Here is an 18,581-nt window from a genome sequence, read left to right on the forward strand (position 1 = left end):
AAAAAAGTAATTCATATAAAAATATAAATGTAGCCTAACTGTTAAACATGAAATTGAATTAAGTAGCCTAACCCTTAAATTAACACTAATCTCTCATCATACAAACCCTTAAAAAAGTATTAGGCCTAAATAAAAGTCTAAAAATCACTTAATTATTCATTAAAATTAAATGAATTATACCATCAATAATATGATTTATGCTTAAATTTGTACAACAACATATATAAATATAGGCCTATATAGGTAATGTAACTGAACCCTTAACAGGAGTAAAATATTAATTTCTCATCGTACAAACTCTTCATAATTATCTTTAATAGCTTCCTGCTACACTTTGCAATGAATGTAGGCTACACCTACGTTGAACGGCTCTGGGCTACACTATATTCATACTTAATTTTTGTGTTGAGTGTTATATTCATTGCGTATTATTTACCGTGTGTCAGTTGTCCTGTCAGTAGCCTGTTCATCTCAACTGTCTAACTGAATATGGCTGGAATGACAAACTAAAATAAACGAAATTATTTTTGTGAGCACCGATTTTTTCGCACATCAAATGTTTTACATTGAAGGAATGTCCTGCAACCTGAAATATTATGAAAAGTATCTGCGTGAATAAAACATGCTTAACTAATTATAATTATATTAACTAAAATCTGAGTCTGAAACATCACGTCAGTGGCCGCTTACGCCACAGGCTGTAACATCGCGAGATGTATGCAAGTAGCGCGAGAGGTGAGCGGCAGCAGGAAGTGCGGTGAAGATGGAGGGTGTCGGATTAAGTGCTAACAACAAACAGAAACAAAATCAAATGCTGCCGAATAAAATGCGAGGCGAGTTCACCAGAAATCAGAGGAAAGACTCTGAGGTAAGAGTCAAACGAAGCTGTTTAAATCCGTTTGATTGCAGTCTAATGTTTGTTTTGACAGCAATGCTAGCAATAATCATCAGTAATTCAAAAAATAAAACGTATAAAGTGATTAAACAACGCTGATTGAATAAACAACAGTTCATAATATGAAAAGAGCATCGTTAATCAAATATTAGAATTGAATTATTCATGAACTATGTTTAGTAATTAATTAACTCCTTAATTAAACAGTTATTTTTGAATATTCATAATGAAACCACTATTATTATTCGTTAATGAAAAAACACATTAAAAAGATTGATAAATGTAATTAATATCGTCCATTAATAATGATGCATTGTGAAGTTCATCTCTCTTCGTGTTGATCCTGATCGGTTATTATTTAACACTAGATAATCAGCTGACTGACTGAGGAACATCGGTCTGTCTGCTCTTGTGAAAAAAGTACACTTTAGCAGACTTAGAGCACTTGTTACGGAAATACTATACTTTAAAAGAATATAGACCTGAGTCCGGAATAAATGTAATGTTTTCGGACACGCATTTGCATGTTATTTGCAATTAGATGAAAATGTATTATAGTAAGATTGTGTTTTTCAGCATGCTTAAATAAGACTTCTTTATATGTAATTTCATAATTCTGTTGTCTTTGAAATATGGTTAAAGTGTACTGCTGAATGTACAGCATTTATGGTACACTAAAATATACTTTAATGTCATTTCTATTGAAACTTGTATGTCATGTATTTAAATATATTAGGAATTACATATTTCTAATGAGGAAGTTGCAACGTAGTGCGTTTAAAATATATTGACTTTAAATGCAGTATCAAATAACTGTTAGTCAATACAGCAAAATAAATGTACTTTAAAGCACAACAAAAGATTATTAAAACAATAATTTAAAATGTACTTTGTAATAATGTTAAATTTAAAGATTTATTTAAAAATACACTTTTTATAAGTGCACTTTTAAATAAATCTGATATCTGCATTTACACTATACACTTGGCGAAACAACCCAAGGTAGACATGCTGATTTGGAAAAGCTTAGGCCGAAAAGGGAGTAAAAACTGCACAATTTCCGCACCATCTTCAAAGGTCAGCAAAACATTGGTCTCTTAAGTGGTTTGAGCCTTTGTTCTCTATTGCGGCACTGAAAAGAGTCATGTGATTGCGGTTGGTGTCTACCTGAGTTGATGTCATTAGCCACTGTCACGTTTTCAATGACGTACAATTTGCATTGACGAGAATATCTGATCTGTCCACTTACATGGCAGACGCAAATGCATGTATCAGATTTAACTGATCTGAGAATATCTGAATCAATGTGCTTTTTTCCTGCTTACACGTTTGTGGGTCATATGCGATCTGTGCCACATGAGAGGAAAAATCGGAACTGGGTCATTTGAACCATGTAATGTAAATGCAGCCTATTCTGTCTGTCTTTAAATGTTGTCCCGTTATCAATGACTGAATTGTCAGCTCATGTTGGGACAGTTACACTGACTCAGTGTTTGTGTCTCAGGGATTATCGGAAGCTCCCGATTTGGAGTTTGAATATTCAGATTCCGATAAATGGACAATCGAACTGTCAGGTGAGAGTGATTTGTTTGGTTTGTTCATTTCTTCTGTACTAATATCAGCCTTCATTAACCAGCTGCAGACTACAATAACGCATTGTTTTCCTTGCTGTTTGTAGAGTTGTACAGTTACACAGAGGGACCAGAGTTTCTACTCAACAGAAAGTGTTTCGAAGAAGATTTCCACACTCATAGTAAGTACTGATCTAGTTATTTTTCACTCGATTGTTTCATAGTTAGACAAACTCATGTTTCATTATTGAAATTTTGTTTTTGTGCATCTAAGATGTGAATTTTTGCCTGATCAGTATGTCACAAAACAGCATGTTCATGTGCTTTTGCAGTGCCCGATCAGAAATGGACCGAACTGGATTTGGTTCAGCACAGAGCTCATGCCATGCGTCTGCTGGACGGACTGGACGTGATCGGCCGAGAACGCCGATTAAAAGTTGCCAGAGCCATCTTGTACATGGCTCAAGGTAAACTATCCATTATATATGCATTAATTTGATTGAGTCTTGTGTTAATAAGCTCTGACTTGGATTGATGGTGTTTTTTTTTTTTGTTTTTTGTTTTTTTAAGGTACATTTGGTGAGTGTTCTTCAGAACTGGAGGTGCAGCACTGGATGAGGTATAACGTCTTCCTGCTGCTGGATGTGGGAGCGTTCACTGCGCTAGTGGAGCTGCTCAACATGGAGATTGAGTGAGATGAACTGCACATACAAACAATCATATTACACATGTGAAAACTTAAATAACTCTGTTAAATGTCTCTCAGTAACAGTGCTGCGTGCAGCAGTGCGGTCAGGAAACCCGCCATCTCACTGGCCGACAGCACTGACCTCAGGTACGACACTACTCGTTACATGCATTTAGTAGACTTCAGCTGTCCGCGCACTTTCCGTGTGACATTTGTGAAAGAACTTAAAAGCATTGACTTATTATTTTTCCTCACATCTCATTTTTTTTCCCATCACCATGTCCCCTTACGGGCACCATAAAAATGTGTGTTATGTGTTGGAATGTCTGTTTTTGTTTTGGTCCGGGTGATCCCGCCCTCTGCAAATTTACCCAATAGTATTTCGACACACCGGGTTGATAGTTAGCAGAAAACACAGCCAAGGAAGCCAGCAAACAAACTGGGTCAGAGATCGCAGTTTTCTACCTGGCCTAAAAAGCCTCAGGAATAAAAACACTGCAAACATATACATTGATCAACTTACAGCGCAAGGCTCATCACTTTCTATTGTCAATTGCGCTCATTCCTGTTGCGTGTCCTCAATCTGGCAACCCACGTTAGGGTCAAGCCTGAGGAGGTGGGGGAAACAGTATTATATATCAAATATTTCGAATTTGGACTGCAGTACCCATTTTAACCGCTAGCTGTTAATATTATATAATGCACCTTTTAAAGGGTTAGTTCACCAAAAAATAAATATTATCCCATGATTTACTCACCCTCAAGCCATCCTAGGTGTATATGACTATCTTCTTTCACACGAACACAATCGGAGATATATTTAAAAACATCCTTGCTCCTCCCAGCTTTATAATGGTTGTAATGGTTATTTTGAAGGGGAAAAAAATGCATCCATCCATTATAAAAGTAATCCATACGGCTCCAGGGGGGTTAATAAAGGCCTTCTGGTTTTTGTAAGAAAAATATCCATATTTAAAATTTTATTAACTATAATAACTAGCTTTCAGCAGACGGCTGTACGCATTGATTTGCGGCGGAAGAGCAACCTCCTACCTGACGCAATGACGAATGCGGAAGCGCATAGGATAGAGCAAAACAAATTAGAAGTCTAAAACGAGAATGATATAAGAGTTTTGATATAAGAGTTGCTTGAGTTTGTTGCACAGCCCTATTTGTTTGAATCGCGAGAGGCGTCTTAAGTCTACTACTTCAGGGGTGGGCAAACTCAGTTCTGGAGGGCCACTGTCCTGCAGGGTTTAGGTTCAACCCTGATAAAACACACCTGAACCAGTTAATCAATTCATTCAGGATCACTAGAAGGCTACAGTTAGGTGAGTTTTATCAGGGTTGGAGCTAAACTCTGCAGGACAGTGGCCCTGCAAGACCGAGTTTGCCCACCCCTGTCTTACACCCTTCGTCATACACTGCGTCAGGGGGTTACTCATTTGGCGCAAACTGATTTGCGCATTCTGCGTATGGACGTCCGCCAGAAGCTAGTTATTTGAATTTTAGAAGTTTTAAATATGGATATTTTTCTTACAAAAACACGTTCCTCTGGAGCCGTATGGATTACTTTGATTATGGATGAATGCTTTTTTTTTTTTTTTTTGCTTCAAAATGTGAGGAGCAATGATATTTTTAAATATATCTCTGATTGTGTTCACCTGAAAGAAGATAGTCATATACACCTAGGATGACTTGAGGGTGAGTAAATCATGGGATAATTTTCATTTTTGGGTGAACTATCCCTTTAAGACGCACTCCTAGTCCTCCATAACCCTGTGCATGCGTGTGTTTTCAGGGTGTTGCTGAACATCATGTATCTGATGGTGGAGACCATCCAGCGTGAAGAAGCCACAGACAGTCCAGAGTGGAGAACCATTAGAGAAACCTTCAAATCTGAACTAGGTCAGTGTGTGTTTCAGTTAGAGAGTAAGATTAACTGAAAAATTATGGTTTGTTTGAAGATATGTGTTGAGTGTGGAAAAGTAGAAATGTTGTGAATCTCCCTGTAATGCTTCCTGGCAGGTTCTCCTCTCTATAACCACGAGCCCGTCTCCGTCATGCTGTTCGGGATGGTGACCAAGTTCTGCAGTGGCCACGCGCCCCATTTCCCCATGAAGAAAGTCCTGCTGCTGCTCTGGAAGACCATCCTGGTTAGATTGACAGAGCTCTTAACTTGAATTTTTGGATTTAGACAGATTATTGTGTTTATTAAAGCTGGGAATCAATTCCAAAAAGAATTCCAAGACATGAAGGATGGAATTGATTCTATCAAAGGGAATCTGTTTCTCTTTAACAGCCTTTTTCAGTTCAATAGAGCTAATTATTAATTGGCCTCTCAGCCACTCGCTAATAGTGATGCAAGGTCTGATGCATTTTCGTGAACCAGTACTTTTGGATGGTTTTTTTTTTTTTTTAATGTTGAATACATTAAGAGATGATAGATGCTGATAATGCTCAATGAATACTTTAGGTAAGCCTTCTTATGTTGTCTCAGTGAGATGAGGTGAACATTAAAAAAAAAAATAATAATTCTTTAAGTGATTGGAAAACAACAGTGAGAAATCTATTTTTTTGGAATTGACTGTTGATTCCAGAACCAGGAATTGGAGTTTCAGAATTAAACAGCCCTAGTGTTTATGGTTTATGGTCTGTGTGTTTTCTGTCGCATCCCAGTTCACTCTGGGAGGGTTTGAGCAGCTGCAGTGCTGTAAGGTCAGTAAACGGGTGGCGTTGGGTCTCCCGCCGCTGCCAGAGGACAGTATCCGTGTGGTGCGGAGCATGAGAGCTGCGTCCCCGCCGGCGTCCGCCTCTGACCTGATTGAGCAACAACAGAGACGTGCCCGGAGAGAACACAAGGTCACTGACGCATAGATATTTGATGAAAACCTGTGGAGTGGAAAATAAAATGATAAAATGAACCCTGTTTCTTCAGGCTCTTATAAAGCAGGACAATCTGGACGCGTTTAACGAGAAGGACCCATATAAAGCCGATGACACCCGTGAGGACGAAGAGGAAAACGACGACAATGACAACTCTCTAGAGTCGGAGCCTTTCCCGCTGGAGCGCGATGAGGTCATGCCGCCACCCATCCCGCACCCCCCCTCTGAGAGGGTCTGTTTTCCCAAGGGTCTGCCGTGGGCTCCGAAAGTCAGGTAGAAACTCGACTTCATCCGTTTGATGTGGTTTTTTTGATGGTTTTATCAAATATAAGTTTGTATCTGTGTTCATTTTAACAGGGAAAAGGATATTGAGAACTTCCTGGAGTCCAGCAGGAGTAAATTCATCGGTTACACGCTGGGAAAGTGAGTCTGTTGTATGCTACTCTGTTGCTCATTTCCTGTGAGCCTCAGTGATGCATGTTTGTGTTTGTGTTGCAGTGACACGGATACAGTGGTCGGTTTGCCCAGACCCATACACGAAAGCATCAGAACTCTCAAACAGGTACTTGGCCATGCCCCTAACACCACATCACCTATGACTTATTAACATAACCCCACCCTTTCTTCACACACTATTACTTACTTTGATTTGTCAAAGTGTGATTATGAAATGAATAGTTTTATGTTAAATCTGATTGAATTAGGCAAGCCCAATAATCAGTCTGACTTATTTAAATTTTGTCTGTTTGTTATTATTATATAAAAAATTTTTAAATGTCTTATTTGTCATTTGTGTTTTATTCAAATTTTTACTTTTTAATGAACAAATTGATCATTGATTCTTTCATTGTCTTTTTAAGAGGCATTTTTAGTCCTCCATAAAATATTTGTTAAAATTTAAATTAATAATAAAATATTCACAACCAAAAAAACATTATTTTGGTCAAATGTCCATTATTAGTTAAAATTGTAAGACTAATGAATAATATTCCTTGGTGGAAGAACTATTGTGAATATTATTATAAGTAGTAGTATTGTTGTTGTTGTTATCAGTATTATAAACAAAATTATTAATTCAATTTAATTAATAAAATATTCGTAACCATTTTGTATTTTGTAAAAATAAAATTAAGTGAAAATTTGTATTAGTCATAAATCAATTTAAATTTTTTATTAGTTAAAATTGTAAGACTAACAAATAATATTATTTGGTGTAAAAATTGTTTGTTGTGATTATTGATTAATATTATTAATGTAACTATTTATTGAACATCATATTACATCATATAATTACTTTATTCATCATATTACTGTTGTTACCATTTTGTAAAAGCAGTAAACCATTTCAACAAGCTGTTGTTTGATTTTACACATTCTAACTATGGTAAAATCACTGTAACACTTGCTCTTGTGTCTCATTGTTCTAATGAGATGCATTTGTGTACATTGTAACATTTAGTTTGTGTTTGTTTTAGCACAAGTATGTGTCCATCGCTGAGGTCCAGATCGCTAAAGAAGAGGAGTATCAGAAGACCCCTCTGTCTGGCGTGAGTGTCCATACACTGATACAGCTGCAAAATGCCATCTGATGATGAGTTGAATACACCCTCTGTGTCTGTTTGTGTGTTCAGGGTGAGGAAGAGCTGGAGTTGTGTGCCACAGAGCTCTTGTACCAGGGTATTTTACCCAGTTTACCACAGTATATGGTGAGAGACTGTCAGTTCACACACCAGTTTGCACTGCATTTGGAACAAACTCATTCTGACAGACCTTTTGTGTGTGTGTGTGTGTGTGTATGTTCAGATCGCACTGCTCAAGATCCTGTTGGCTGCTGCTCCCACATCCAAAGCTAAGACCGACTCAATCAACATCCTGGCAGACGTGCTGCCCGAGGAAATGCCGTAAGACACTGTTAAACAGAACAGTTGCAGATGTAGTTGTGCTTTGTGTGAATGAAACTGAATGATTCTTCAGTGGAGCTTGTAAGCTAATGATCTGAATGAGTCATACAACTGACTCACTGAATCAAAGTGATTCTCTTAACAACTTGAGTCTGTGTGTGTGCTTGAAGCTGAATCGGTGAGTCATATCCAAACACAAACTCCCCTCACCACTGCTCAACTTGGTTGCCATGGCAACATTGAGCTCATGTCATCCGATGCTGTAAAAATATCTCCTGGGTAATAAATATTCATGACATTCGCTCTGGAATAATTGATTGTGATTGGTCAAATGTGAGTGTACCTAAAATCAGGGCTATTTCAGTATCATTGAGATACTGTTGTAGCTTTTATTAATATATTAAATCCTTTTTTTCATTTTTTATATGTTCTGTTTACATTTTAATGTTTTAGTAATTTTGTTGTGGTTTTGTCATTTTATTAGTTAGAGTTGATACTGATACTATATTTTTCAACTCTCCCAAATAATGCTGCAAACTGTACAGGGAATCCTCTCATTAGAGGTTACTATAATATAACTATAATATTAGAGGTTTATGTCACAATTTTTTTTAACTCTTAATGCGTTATTGTAATGTTAAATTGTCCTACATTCAACACGAGAGATTTTCTTAACATACAGTATGAGTTGCAGTCTCAAAAACATGTTTTTTCCACCCCCTTTTGATTGGCAGGCTATAATCTGATATTTTATTCAAGATATTTTTGATAAAATCCGATGGCTCAGTGAGGCCTGCATTGACAGCAAGATAATTAATACTTTCAGATGCCCAGAAAGCTACTAAAGACATATTTGAAACAGTTAATGTGACTACAGTGGTTCAACCTTAATGTTATGAAGCAACGAGAATACTTTTTGTGCACCAAAAAAAAACAAAAAACGACTTTATTCAACAATATCTAGCAATAAGCGATTTCAAAACACTGCTTCATGAAGCTTCAAAGCTTTACGAAACTTTTGTTTCGAATGAGTGGTTCGGAGCATGTATCAAACTGCCAAAGTCACGTGATTTCAGTAAATGAGGCTTCGTTACGTCATAAGTGTTTCGAAACGTTTTGAAACTTTGATACACGCTCTGAACCACTGATTCGAAGCTTCATGAAGCAGTGTTTTGAAATCGCCCATCACTAGATGTAAAGCTATAATATATATAACTATGTTGTTTTTGATTGTGAGTTTCACACGAATACAAAAACTAAAATGTCACTAAGCTGTGTAATTGTATTTTTACCACTTTTCATAGACTTATCTGTACTAAAGTTGTGATCACATTTACCGTTGGGAATTTTTGTTCCAATACGAATCCATGTGATCCAAAAAGTTCCATTTCATGCAAATATTGCTTATTTTCAAGTTTCAAGGTCACATGAATTCTACGCACTAAACAACAGAAAGCTGCTTGGTTTGAAAGTGACTTTTGTGTAAGCTGTGCTTCATACAACTCTGTTATTAACTATAGACAATGGCCTGTCTGGTATCTCTTTCTAGCACTACGGTTCTTCAGAGTATGAAGTTGGGCGTAGATGTGAATCGCCATAAAGAAATCATCGTCAAAGCCATTTCAGCCATACTGCTGCTGCTACTGAAACACTTCAAACTCAACCATGTCTATCAGGTACACAAACACGTTTTTGAAGCTTGTGAGGAGCTTTTGTAGATGTTTGTTCTACCCTAACCATAACCCTACATCTAACTCACACAAACCATTTAACATTATTATTATTATATTGTACAAAATGTGATTTGAGGCATTTGTAAGCCTTTTAAATAGTGAGGTCCGACTCCCTTTTTGACAGCTTGCGCCATAGTAATGAGGATATTTTTATATTTTTGACTATTAATGGGCTCCATAATTATAGTAAAACAGCTGTAAGTAAAACCTTTATTTTGTGAGGATGTTGACGCAATTTTTTTCCTGCAGTTTGAGTACATGGCGCAGCATCTGGTGTTTGCCAACTGCATCCCGCTGATCCTGAAGTTCTTCAACCAGAACATTATGTCCTACATCACTGCTAAAAACAGGTGAAACTTCAAGTCAACCTTTGTTCATTTCAAATTCACAAAATATCTGTTCATGAGCATGAAGAGTGCATTACTTCTTTGCACTCGTTTTAACCGATGTTAATTTTTCATGTGATGTATTATGGGAAGTGACATCTGTCATATCTCTTTGGCAGTATCTCGGCTCTGGATTTCCCGCACTGCGTCATTCACGAGCTTCCGGAGCTCACCGCTGAGAGTCTGGTGAGAAAAATACACACTGGAATGTGTCTGAAGCTCATATGAGCTAGTCTTTGAGCTGTTTGATGCGTTTTGATTACAGGAAGCTGGTGATAATAATCAGTTCTGCTGGAGGAACTTGTTCTCCTGTATTAATCTGTTGCGCATCCTCAATAAACTCACCAAATGGAAGCACTCCAGGACCATGGTAAGATCCTACACAAACCAAGCATGCAAATCAAGAACATCTAATGTACCTGGAGAGAGCCATCCATTAGTGGTCATCTGAAATGTTGCTTATTTCTAGATGTTGGTGGTGTTCAAATCGGCTCCAATCCTGAAGAGGGCGCTGAAGGTTAAGCAGGCCATGATGCAGCTCTATGTTCTCAAGCTGCTCAAAGTCCAGACGAAGTATCTGGGGCGGCAATGGAGGAAGAGCAACATGAAAACCATGTCAGCGATATACCAGAAGGTGCGCCATCGCCTCAACGACGACTGGGCCTATGGAAACGGTGAGTAGATTAAGAAACTGGACTGGGATCTTCACTAAACAATTTGATGTGTCACTATTAAACCTAAAATTTTAGTAACCCCTAGGTGTCAGAATTAAACCTGTCCTCTGTATCCGACAGCAGACCTGGACGCTCGCCCCTGGGACTTTCAGGCAGAAGAATGCGCCCTACGTGCCAACATTGAACGGTTCAACAGCCGACGCTATGACAAGACCCAGAGCAACCCGGAATTCCTCCCGGTGGACAACTGCCTGCAAAGTGTGCTTGGACAGCGGATCGACCTTCCAGAAGACTTCCAAATGAACTATGACCTCTGGCTGGAGCGTGAGGTCTTTTCCAAACCAATTTCCTGGGAAGAGCTCCTGCAGTGAATGCCTGTAATGCGTTTTAATGCAATTGTGAAAATGACCATTACCAGAGTAAAACTCTTCTAACAACACTACGCTTCATAGAGTTCAACAACAGGGACCATTTCCTGTGTGTCTGTTTGTGTAATATAACGGCTCGTCTGTAGTAAATCTGCATTTATTTTGTTTTGTTTTGTTTTTTACACTTAGAAAGGGAACTTTGTTAGCCAGAGGTGCTAAGAGGTCATTTTTATGTTTGTTTTTGCTGCTTTTGATTTATTGATTCTTTATAACTGAGTATTAAATCTGATCTTATTGTGAAAGACTGTATTTATCCTGGAGTGTTTTGATGTGTTTTTCATTGTATGGCTTTGTATACAGTACTAAATGCAATACAACAATCTTCTCTGAACCATTGTTGTTTTTGTCATTTGGGTTTAAAGTCAAAGTTAGGAAAAAGCAACTCAAAACCTTAAAATCCTTACATTAGTAATTATAATAAGGCCTACTTTTTAAAATAATTACAAACAATTGTATGTTAAGAATTTTAAACTAATAACTTCAAAACATACAAGTAGCAAATAATACAGAGGAGCAATAAAACATATTGCATACAATAATCAAAGAGTGTTTTCAGTATTTAAGATTATCTGAACGTTTTCTTTCTCATGTTTACTGTCGTTTGATTGTTACATCATGGATAGCGGGAGATCTAATAAGTTGCATTCACGCTTTTATCTTTTGAAATACGATAAGTGATGCGGTTTGTCCTGTTTATTTAATCCCGTAAGACAAAACTGGCTGTGTATAGGCTACATTAATTTTGCGTCATAAAGCCATTTTGAGACGCAAACTCAAACCATTTAAATGGAGTCGCGCTCAGCCGCATGCGCGAGCACTCTTCACAAGCGACAGCATTTGAAATTAAAAGCAGCCTTCTGTAAGTGAGTTTCATATTTTAAATATATAAGTCCATTGCATTCCAAACGACATGAACGATGCCTTTGTAGAGCATTTGTAAGGAAAATACCGACGGGCGAGACTCCGCACAGCAACATCAAACAAAGTGCACGTCTCTCAGCGCATCCTGTGCAGTGACCCCTACTGTCTATGGTGAGTGAAGTGAATAACCGAAGGTCAGAACTCTTCTTTGTGTGATTATCATTGGCATTTCTATTGATTTCTATTCAGTTACACCATCCTGTATTGGCCAGTTTGGATATGTGAAATCGACATATGACATGCAGTTGCCACTCACAAAAAAGTATTTTGTTGTAAATCAAAAATTACAATATCAAGGGAATTAAGCGACAATTATAATTTGTCCTAAATGTGTAGCCCTAGCATAGATGTTAGAAACGTTCATCACTGCTCATCACACCACAATACAAGATTAGCCAACTTCTCAAAATCAACTTGATAGATTCATTTGAGCTGAGTTTCTATGGTCTAGACCACCACTGCTTTTCACAGTGTGTACAACTTTAGGGTTTTCTCTAGTGTTAATTTTCTGGTGCAATTTTAGTTAAAAGACTGTAGGAAACTCAGAAGCAAAGATTCTTTATTGAGAATGTGCTGTTTGATGCTGCAGTCATAAAGTCCAACTAAGGCAGTGACACATTGTATTTTATAGGCATTCAGTGGGCAGTCATTAAAGACGTTAACCTTACACACAGCCTCAGAAATGACCACTTAACCAAAGCATCTAAAGGCAATCCTGGGAATTACCCCTAACTGCAAGCTCCAGCAAACCTAGTAGATAATCCTTAAGATTATATTAAAGATAGCAGTATCCCAAATGGTTTAAGTAGCACCTAGTCATGAGAACTAAAGACATGTAAACATTCACAGAGTTTCACACTCAGTAGGAAGATCAGAGAAAAAACACATGCAAGGCTTCACCTTTGTACAAACTTTTTCACATGGTTCTTCAGGGATAATACCACAAAAATCTTTTCTGTTTTGATCACAGTTAAATGGATTTTGTCCACAATGAGAATGCAGATGTAACTTAAGAGTGCTTACATGTGTAAATCATGTGGTCTGTCTCTACTGTGGATTTTCCAGTGAATCTTAAGGTATCCTTTTTTTATGTGAAACTCTTCCCACACTGACCACATGTGTGTGGCTTCTCTCCAGTGTGGATCCTCTCATGTGTTTTCAGAGGTCTTGACTGATCAAATCTCTTGTCATGGTGTGATTACTGGGAAGCTTTTTCTCCAGTGTGAATTTTCTGGTGTACTTTCAGTGCAGCATCTGTAACAAAGGTCTTCCCACAATCAAAGCACAAATGATTCTTCACACCATTGTGTCGTTGCTGATGTACTTTTAAAGTACTCAGCTGAGTAAAACTCTTTCCACATAAAGAACACATGTGAGGCTTCTCCTTTGTGTGAACTTTCATGTGGACCTTTAGGTTTGATGCTGAAAAACAAGCTTTCCCGCACTGGTCACAGTTAAATGGCTTTTCTCCAGAATGAGAACGCAGGTGTAATTTAAGAGTGTATGCATGTGTAAAACTCTTCCTGCACCGATCACATGTGTGCGGCTTCACTCCAGAGTGGATTTTCATATGTTCATTGAGGCTTGATTTTTGTGTAAAACTCTTCCCACATTGATCACATGTGTGCGGCTTTTCTCCAGTGTGGATTTTCATGTGTTCATTGAGGCTTGATTTTTGTGTAAAACTCTTCCCACACTGATCACACGTGTGCGGCTTTTCTCCAGTGTGGATTTTCATGTGTTCCTTAAGGCCTTCTTTTAGTGTAAAACTCTTCCCACACTGATCACACGTGTGCGGTTTCTCTCCAGTGTGGATTTTCATGTGAACTTTGAGGTTTCCTATTTGTGTGAAACTCTTCCCACACTGATCACATGTGTATGGCTTCTCTCCAGTGTGGATCCTCTCATGAGTTTTCAGAGATGCTGGCTGATAAAATCTCTTGTCACAGTATGAACACTTGTAAGGATTTTCTCCAGTGTGAATTCTCTGGTGCCGTTTCAATTCAGCATAAATAACAAAGGTCTTCCCACAATCAAAGCACATATGATTCTTCACTCGACTGTGTCTTTGCTGGTGGATTTTTAAGCCACTCGGTAGACTAAAACTCTTTTCCACACAAAGAACACATGTGAGGCTTCTCCTTTGAATGAACTTTCAGGTGGACCTTTAGGGATGATGCAGAAAAATAAGTTTTCCCACACTGATCACAGTAAAACGGTTTTTCTCCCGAGTGAGAATGCAGATGTAATTTAAGTGTGTTTGCATGTGTAAAACTCTTCCAGCACTGATCACATGTGTACGGCTTCTCTCCATTGTGGATCTTCATGTGTCCCTTAAGGTGTTCTGTTCGTGCAAAACTCCTCCCACATTGATCACATGTGTGCGGCTTCTCTCCAGTGTGGATCCTCATGTGTCCCTTAAGGTGTTCTGTTCGTGCAAAACTCTTCCCACATTGATCACATGTGTATGGCTTCACTCCAGTGTGTGTTTTCATGTGTACCTTAAGATGTCTTTGTTGTGCAAAACTCTTCCCGCACTGATCACATGGGTACGGTTTCTCTCCAGTGTGGACCCTCATGTGTTCTTTGAGGGTTTGTTTTTGAGTGAAACCCTTCCCACATTGATCACAGATGTGCGGTTTCTCTCCTGTGTGGATTATCATGTGTTTCTTAAGGTTTTCTTTATGTATAAAACTTTTCCCACACTTATCACATGTGTGCGGCTTTTCTCCAGTGTGAATTTTTATGTGTCCCTTAAGGTGTTCTTTGTATGTGAAGCTCTTCCCACACTGATCACATGTGTGAGGCTTCTCACCAGAGTGGATTGTCATGTGTCTCTTCAGGGTTCCTTTTTGTGCGAAACTCTTCCCACATTGATCACATGTAAAAGGCTTCTCTCCTGTGTGGATTTTTAAGTGATTCTTGGCCCTCCTCAAAGATTTTTCTCCGGTTTTAACATGATGATGATTCTCATCTCCTTTGCCCAGTTTTTCACTCCCCTCATTCTGTTCCATTAAGTCTGAAATAAAATAAAAAAAGTTATATTTTTATTCATCTATTCTCCAAACCACTTGTCCTATGTAGAGTCATGAGGGAGTTTTCTGTATGTCATTAAAAAAAAAAGGGAAATGACATAGAGAACGCTAATGTAACACCAGAAGAACACAGACAACCGCAATACAATTTTACAATAAATTTAATTTTTTTTTTTATAAATCAATTATATGTTCCTAGAATTTTCCATGAATTGGGCACATTGATCTTCCTGTTTTTTTTTTAAATATAGGCACAAATTCAGTGTTTCTGGCACAGTCTCTCAGGTATTTAATTCAGTTCATGAAAAATCAATTTTGAATTTTCCAGTTATTAGCATTGACCCATTGAATCTCAACCCAAACTTAGCTTTTACACAAACTGTTTTGACTGCATTCATCAACTATGTTACCAAAAGTTTAAAAATTACTTCTGAATAACTTCTATAATTTAAGACAAATTGAAGTTAACTCTTTTCCCGCCACTGACAGAAATGTCCATCATTTGTGAGAAAACGCTTCCCCACCATTGATGTAATTTTCCGTCTTTCCGTGTTTACGGTGTTATATGGTAGGGGGCGCTATAAACACATTTTCTGAGTACTGAATCTCCGGATCAAAACACAGGCAAAGATGACACAAAAAAAAGCAATCTCATATGTAATCATATACATATGTAAAATAATGTTATCATTAATATTAAACAGCATATAAAGCAAAACTGCTGAATGATACTGAATGAAATGTCGACCCAGGACGAGCTATAGGACTGTGCAAGCATTAGGGGTGTTGATGGACTCGATCTACTCCATCTATGTTTTGACTGTTGTTCTGAATATGATCCAGATGTGTTTTTTGACAAAAACTGAATTTTCTCAGCTTTTTGCTCTAAATGTTGCTTTTTTATGAAACTTACCCACATTCAAGTGTCGATAAAAAAGTATTTATGAAACTGGAATAAAACATTTTTTGTTGTCTAAAAGCAGAGGTTCTGTTCTTTCTTTTGACATATTGCATGTTCAGATATTCATACAACAAAATATTCTGGGGGCCATGAAAATTTTGTGAAAATGATGGCTAGCTAATTTTTTCAAAAACGCTGGCGGGGAAAGAGTTAATAATAAAACTATTGAAGTTAACTATAAATCAGGTTTTTCTTAATTTATGACCTTCAAAATTTTAGTAACAGTTGAAAAAATTCTAAACCAGGTGTAAAAGAAATGTAAATAAAACTGCTCAGATATTATCTGAGCCAATTTTTTCATTTACAACTCCTTTCATTTACCAGTTGTTGAGAAAAGATTTCAGTTTCAGGCTCCAGTTTGTACCCAGTTCATAGAAAGTGTGCTGTATATTATTTGATACTTAAACTATGTTATTTCACAGCTCTTGTGGCCTTTTTAACTACACGATTTATGAATTTAATATTCATTAATTATTAATGAGGAATCAAGAATAAACACCAACCTCTTTGTTCTTCGGTATCTTCATGTTCCATTCTGCAGGATTCGGGATCACTCATGTTCTCTGTTCAACTCTCTTCTTCACTTATAGATTGATGGGAATAGTCCAGCATATATTGGTGAGCTGTTGTGGGAGGAGCTTCAAGTTCTGTGGTAGGAACAGCAGATCTGCTAAAATAAAAAATAATCTGTTATGTTATTAAACTGTTTTCATTATTACACACATTTTAATCATTCAGTGTTTTGTGTTTACATTTTCATAGATAGATAGATAAAGTTACAAATTCACATTCTATGTATTTCTGTTTTGTGTGTGGGTTGATCTAATATAAACTACTCTTGCCATATGAACAAATGGACAAAGAATAAGGAAAGTATAAATAAATAGCATAATTAAAAGATTTCATTTTCAAATATAAAAATGTATAAATAATAACAGAAGATTTACAGCCTATATTGTGTAGATTTCAAAAGTGGCAATGGTGTAGTTTGTTTTTGTCTGTTGACACCAATAAAGTGAGCTTTAAGTGGCAGTTTACAGGTGATTGAAGACATCAGCATAATGAACGAGGTAAAAAAAAAAAACATTTGACATGAAATATAGAGGCATTTCAGCAGCTCTGTTAATAGCGACACTTCTGAAACAATTTACAGGATCATCAGCACAGATCTGACTTTATTATTTTTTCTGCCTCCTTTCTGTGTGGGAGACCGTTTAATTATTTTACGTGTAAAGAAAATACCATAAAGCTGCTTATAAGTCCATATGAATCTAAATATTGCTTCTTAGTACCATTCATTTACTACGATTTTGTATGTGTGCTAGCAATGATAAAACCCATTTAAAAAAAGATAATGTGTCATTCAGTAACATTTTCGTTCTTAACAATCATACACAAACATACAAAATCAATCGCGACATGGTGGGTTTCACCCAAAGTCAGTCTTTGATTTTACGTTCCTCACATGCTTGATTCCTTGGCTTGATTGCCTTCTATACAGCCTATTCAGCCAGCAAACACCAGAAACGAAAAAGAAATAGCACTGTATCCGATGGACAACACAGAAATAACCATCTGAAAATGTTTTTTTTTTAAACTATAAAGTGTATTTTATAGTAAACACGAAACTCACCCTTCTCTGCTCAAATCACCTCAGAAAACTCGCGAGCGCGCTGGCGTCGATGACGTCATCACGTAGAGGCAAAATCAACTGCAACCCACCAACCGACAAAAACAACAAAACAAAAAGTAAAGCCGCGCTGATTTTTATGTAAGTCGATGAAGACAGTGTAAAAACTGAGTGCTTTTCATTTTTCTGACTTGATATTTACTGAGAACCAATTAAATAACATGTAAATTGGGTTTTTAGACGAAAAGTAATCTCATTCAATCTCAGTCATGTGTATCACATCCACAACCAGTAGGCTAACTGAGCCCCACATTACTCTCTCTACGACTTACATTTATTTATTTGTTTGTTTGTTTATTTATTGATTTATTTTCACATTCCCTGTATTTGACTGCTCAAATCTTATTAAATAATTATTGCTATTTTGTTTTATTGTTCATTCTTACGTTTTTTTTCTTTTTACCAATTTATCTGCTATTTATATGCACAGTCTAGGTAGATTACCTGGTTTCAATTTCACTGCAAGTTGTATTCTGTAGGTGACTAATAAATCTTGAATCTTAAATCTGACTTTCACCAGCAGAGGTCATTGTCCTTTTAATACAGGCCATTAGTCTTCAATTGTCTTTGTAGTCCTACATTCAGAATTGTTCAGAGCTGAATGCAAGTTTGTTTTTTCCCCTACTGTGTAGAGTTTTTTATCCAGAATATCGTAAGAATGATTTCCTTTCATCCTCTGTTCCTTTTCATGCTGTGCGCTGAGTTTGGGTGCGTCTCAATCAGCTCCCTAGTTCAGCAGTCTGGGCACTGATCAGGGAATCTTCCATTTTAAGGGCTGTTTAAATCACAAAATCCTATTGAAACATTTGCTT

General features: G+C 37.2%; 3 protein-coding genes across 6 annotated transcripts; 1 reads left to right on the forward strand and 2 right to left on the reverse strand.

Moving 5' to 3' along the window:
* Positions 1-683: 683 nt before the first annotated feature.
* strip1 (striatin interacting protein 1) lies at positions 684-11,493 on the forward strand. 3 transcript variants are annotated; one of them, XM_051907239.1, is made up of 21 exons: positions 684-868; positions 2,400-2,469; positions 2,574-2,648; positions 2,799-2,933; positions 3,037-3,157; positions 3,233-3,301; positions 4,956-5,062; positions 5,183-5,310; positions 5,834-6,016; positions 6,093-6,313; positions 6,398-6,463; positions 6,539-6,602; positions 7,516-7,587; positions 7,672-7,746; positions 7,844-7,941; positions 9,491-9,617; positions 9,924-10,024; positions 10,180-10,246; positions 10,326-10,430; positions 10,530-10,734; positions 10,855-11,493. In XM_051907239.1, exons 1-21 carry the CDS (start codon positions 764-766, stop codon positions 11,103-11,105), a joined length of 2,445 nt encoding a protein of 814 aa, XP_051763199.1. In that variant the 5' UTR covers positions 684-763; the 3' UTR covers positions 11,106-11,493. The 3 variants fall into 3 exon arrangements, with proteins under 3 accessions (XP_051763199.1, XP_051763201.1, XP_051763200.1); XM_051907241.1 differs by having other exon boundaries at positions 3,239-3,301; XM_051907240.1 differs by having other exon boundaries at positions 688-868; positions 10,858-11,493.
* A 1,132-nt stretch (positions 11,494-12,625) lies between these two features.
* On the reverse strand, positions 12,626-14,127 carry LOC127519845 (gastrula zinc finger protein XlCGF8.2DB-like). Its single transcript, XM_051907504.1, has one exon. The coding sequence runs from the start codon at positions 14,125-14,127 to the stop codon at positions 13,282-13,284; it is 846 nt and encodes a 281-aa protein (XP_051763464.1). The 3' UTR covers positions 12,626-13,281.
* Positions 14,128-14,182: 55 nt separating this feature from the next.
* On the reverse strand, positions 14,183-17,801 carry LOC127519803 (gastrula zinc finger protein XlCGF8.2DB-like). 2 transcript variants are annotated; one of them, XM_051907397.1, is made up of 3 exons: positions 17,713-17,801; positions 16,583-16,746; positions 14,183-15,102 (listed from the first exon to the last, which is right to left on the reverse strand). In XM_051907397.1, exons 2-3 carry the CDS (start codon positions 16,635-16,637, stop codon positions 14,183-14,185), a joined length of 975 nt encoding a protein of 324 aa, XP_051763357.1. In that variant the 5' UTR covers positions 16,638-16,746; positions 17,713-17,801. The 2 variants fall into 2 exon arrangements, with proteins under 2 accessions (XP_051763357.1, XP_051763356.1); XM_051907396.1 differs by having other exon boundaries at positions 16,583-16,749; positions 17,713-17,797.
* Between the last annotated feature and the right edge of the window lie 780 nt (positions 17,802-18,581).

This window comes from Ctenopharyngodon idella, chromosome 10 (assembly GCF_019924925.1).
Source record: "Ctenopharyngodon idella isolate HZGC_01 chromosome 10, HZGC01, whole genome shotgun sequence".
NCBI classification, from domain to species: Eukaryota; Metazoa; Chordata; class Actinopteri; order Cypriniformes; family Xenocyprididae; genus Ctenopharyngodon; species Ctenopharyngodon idella.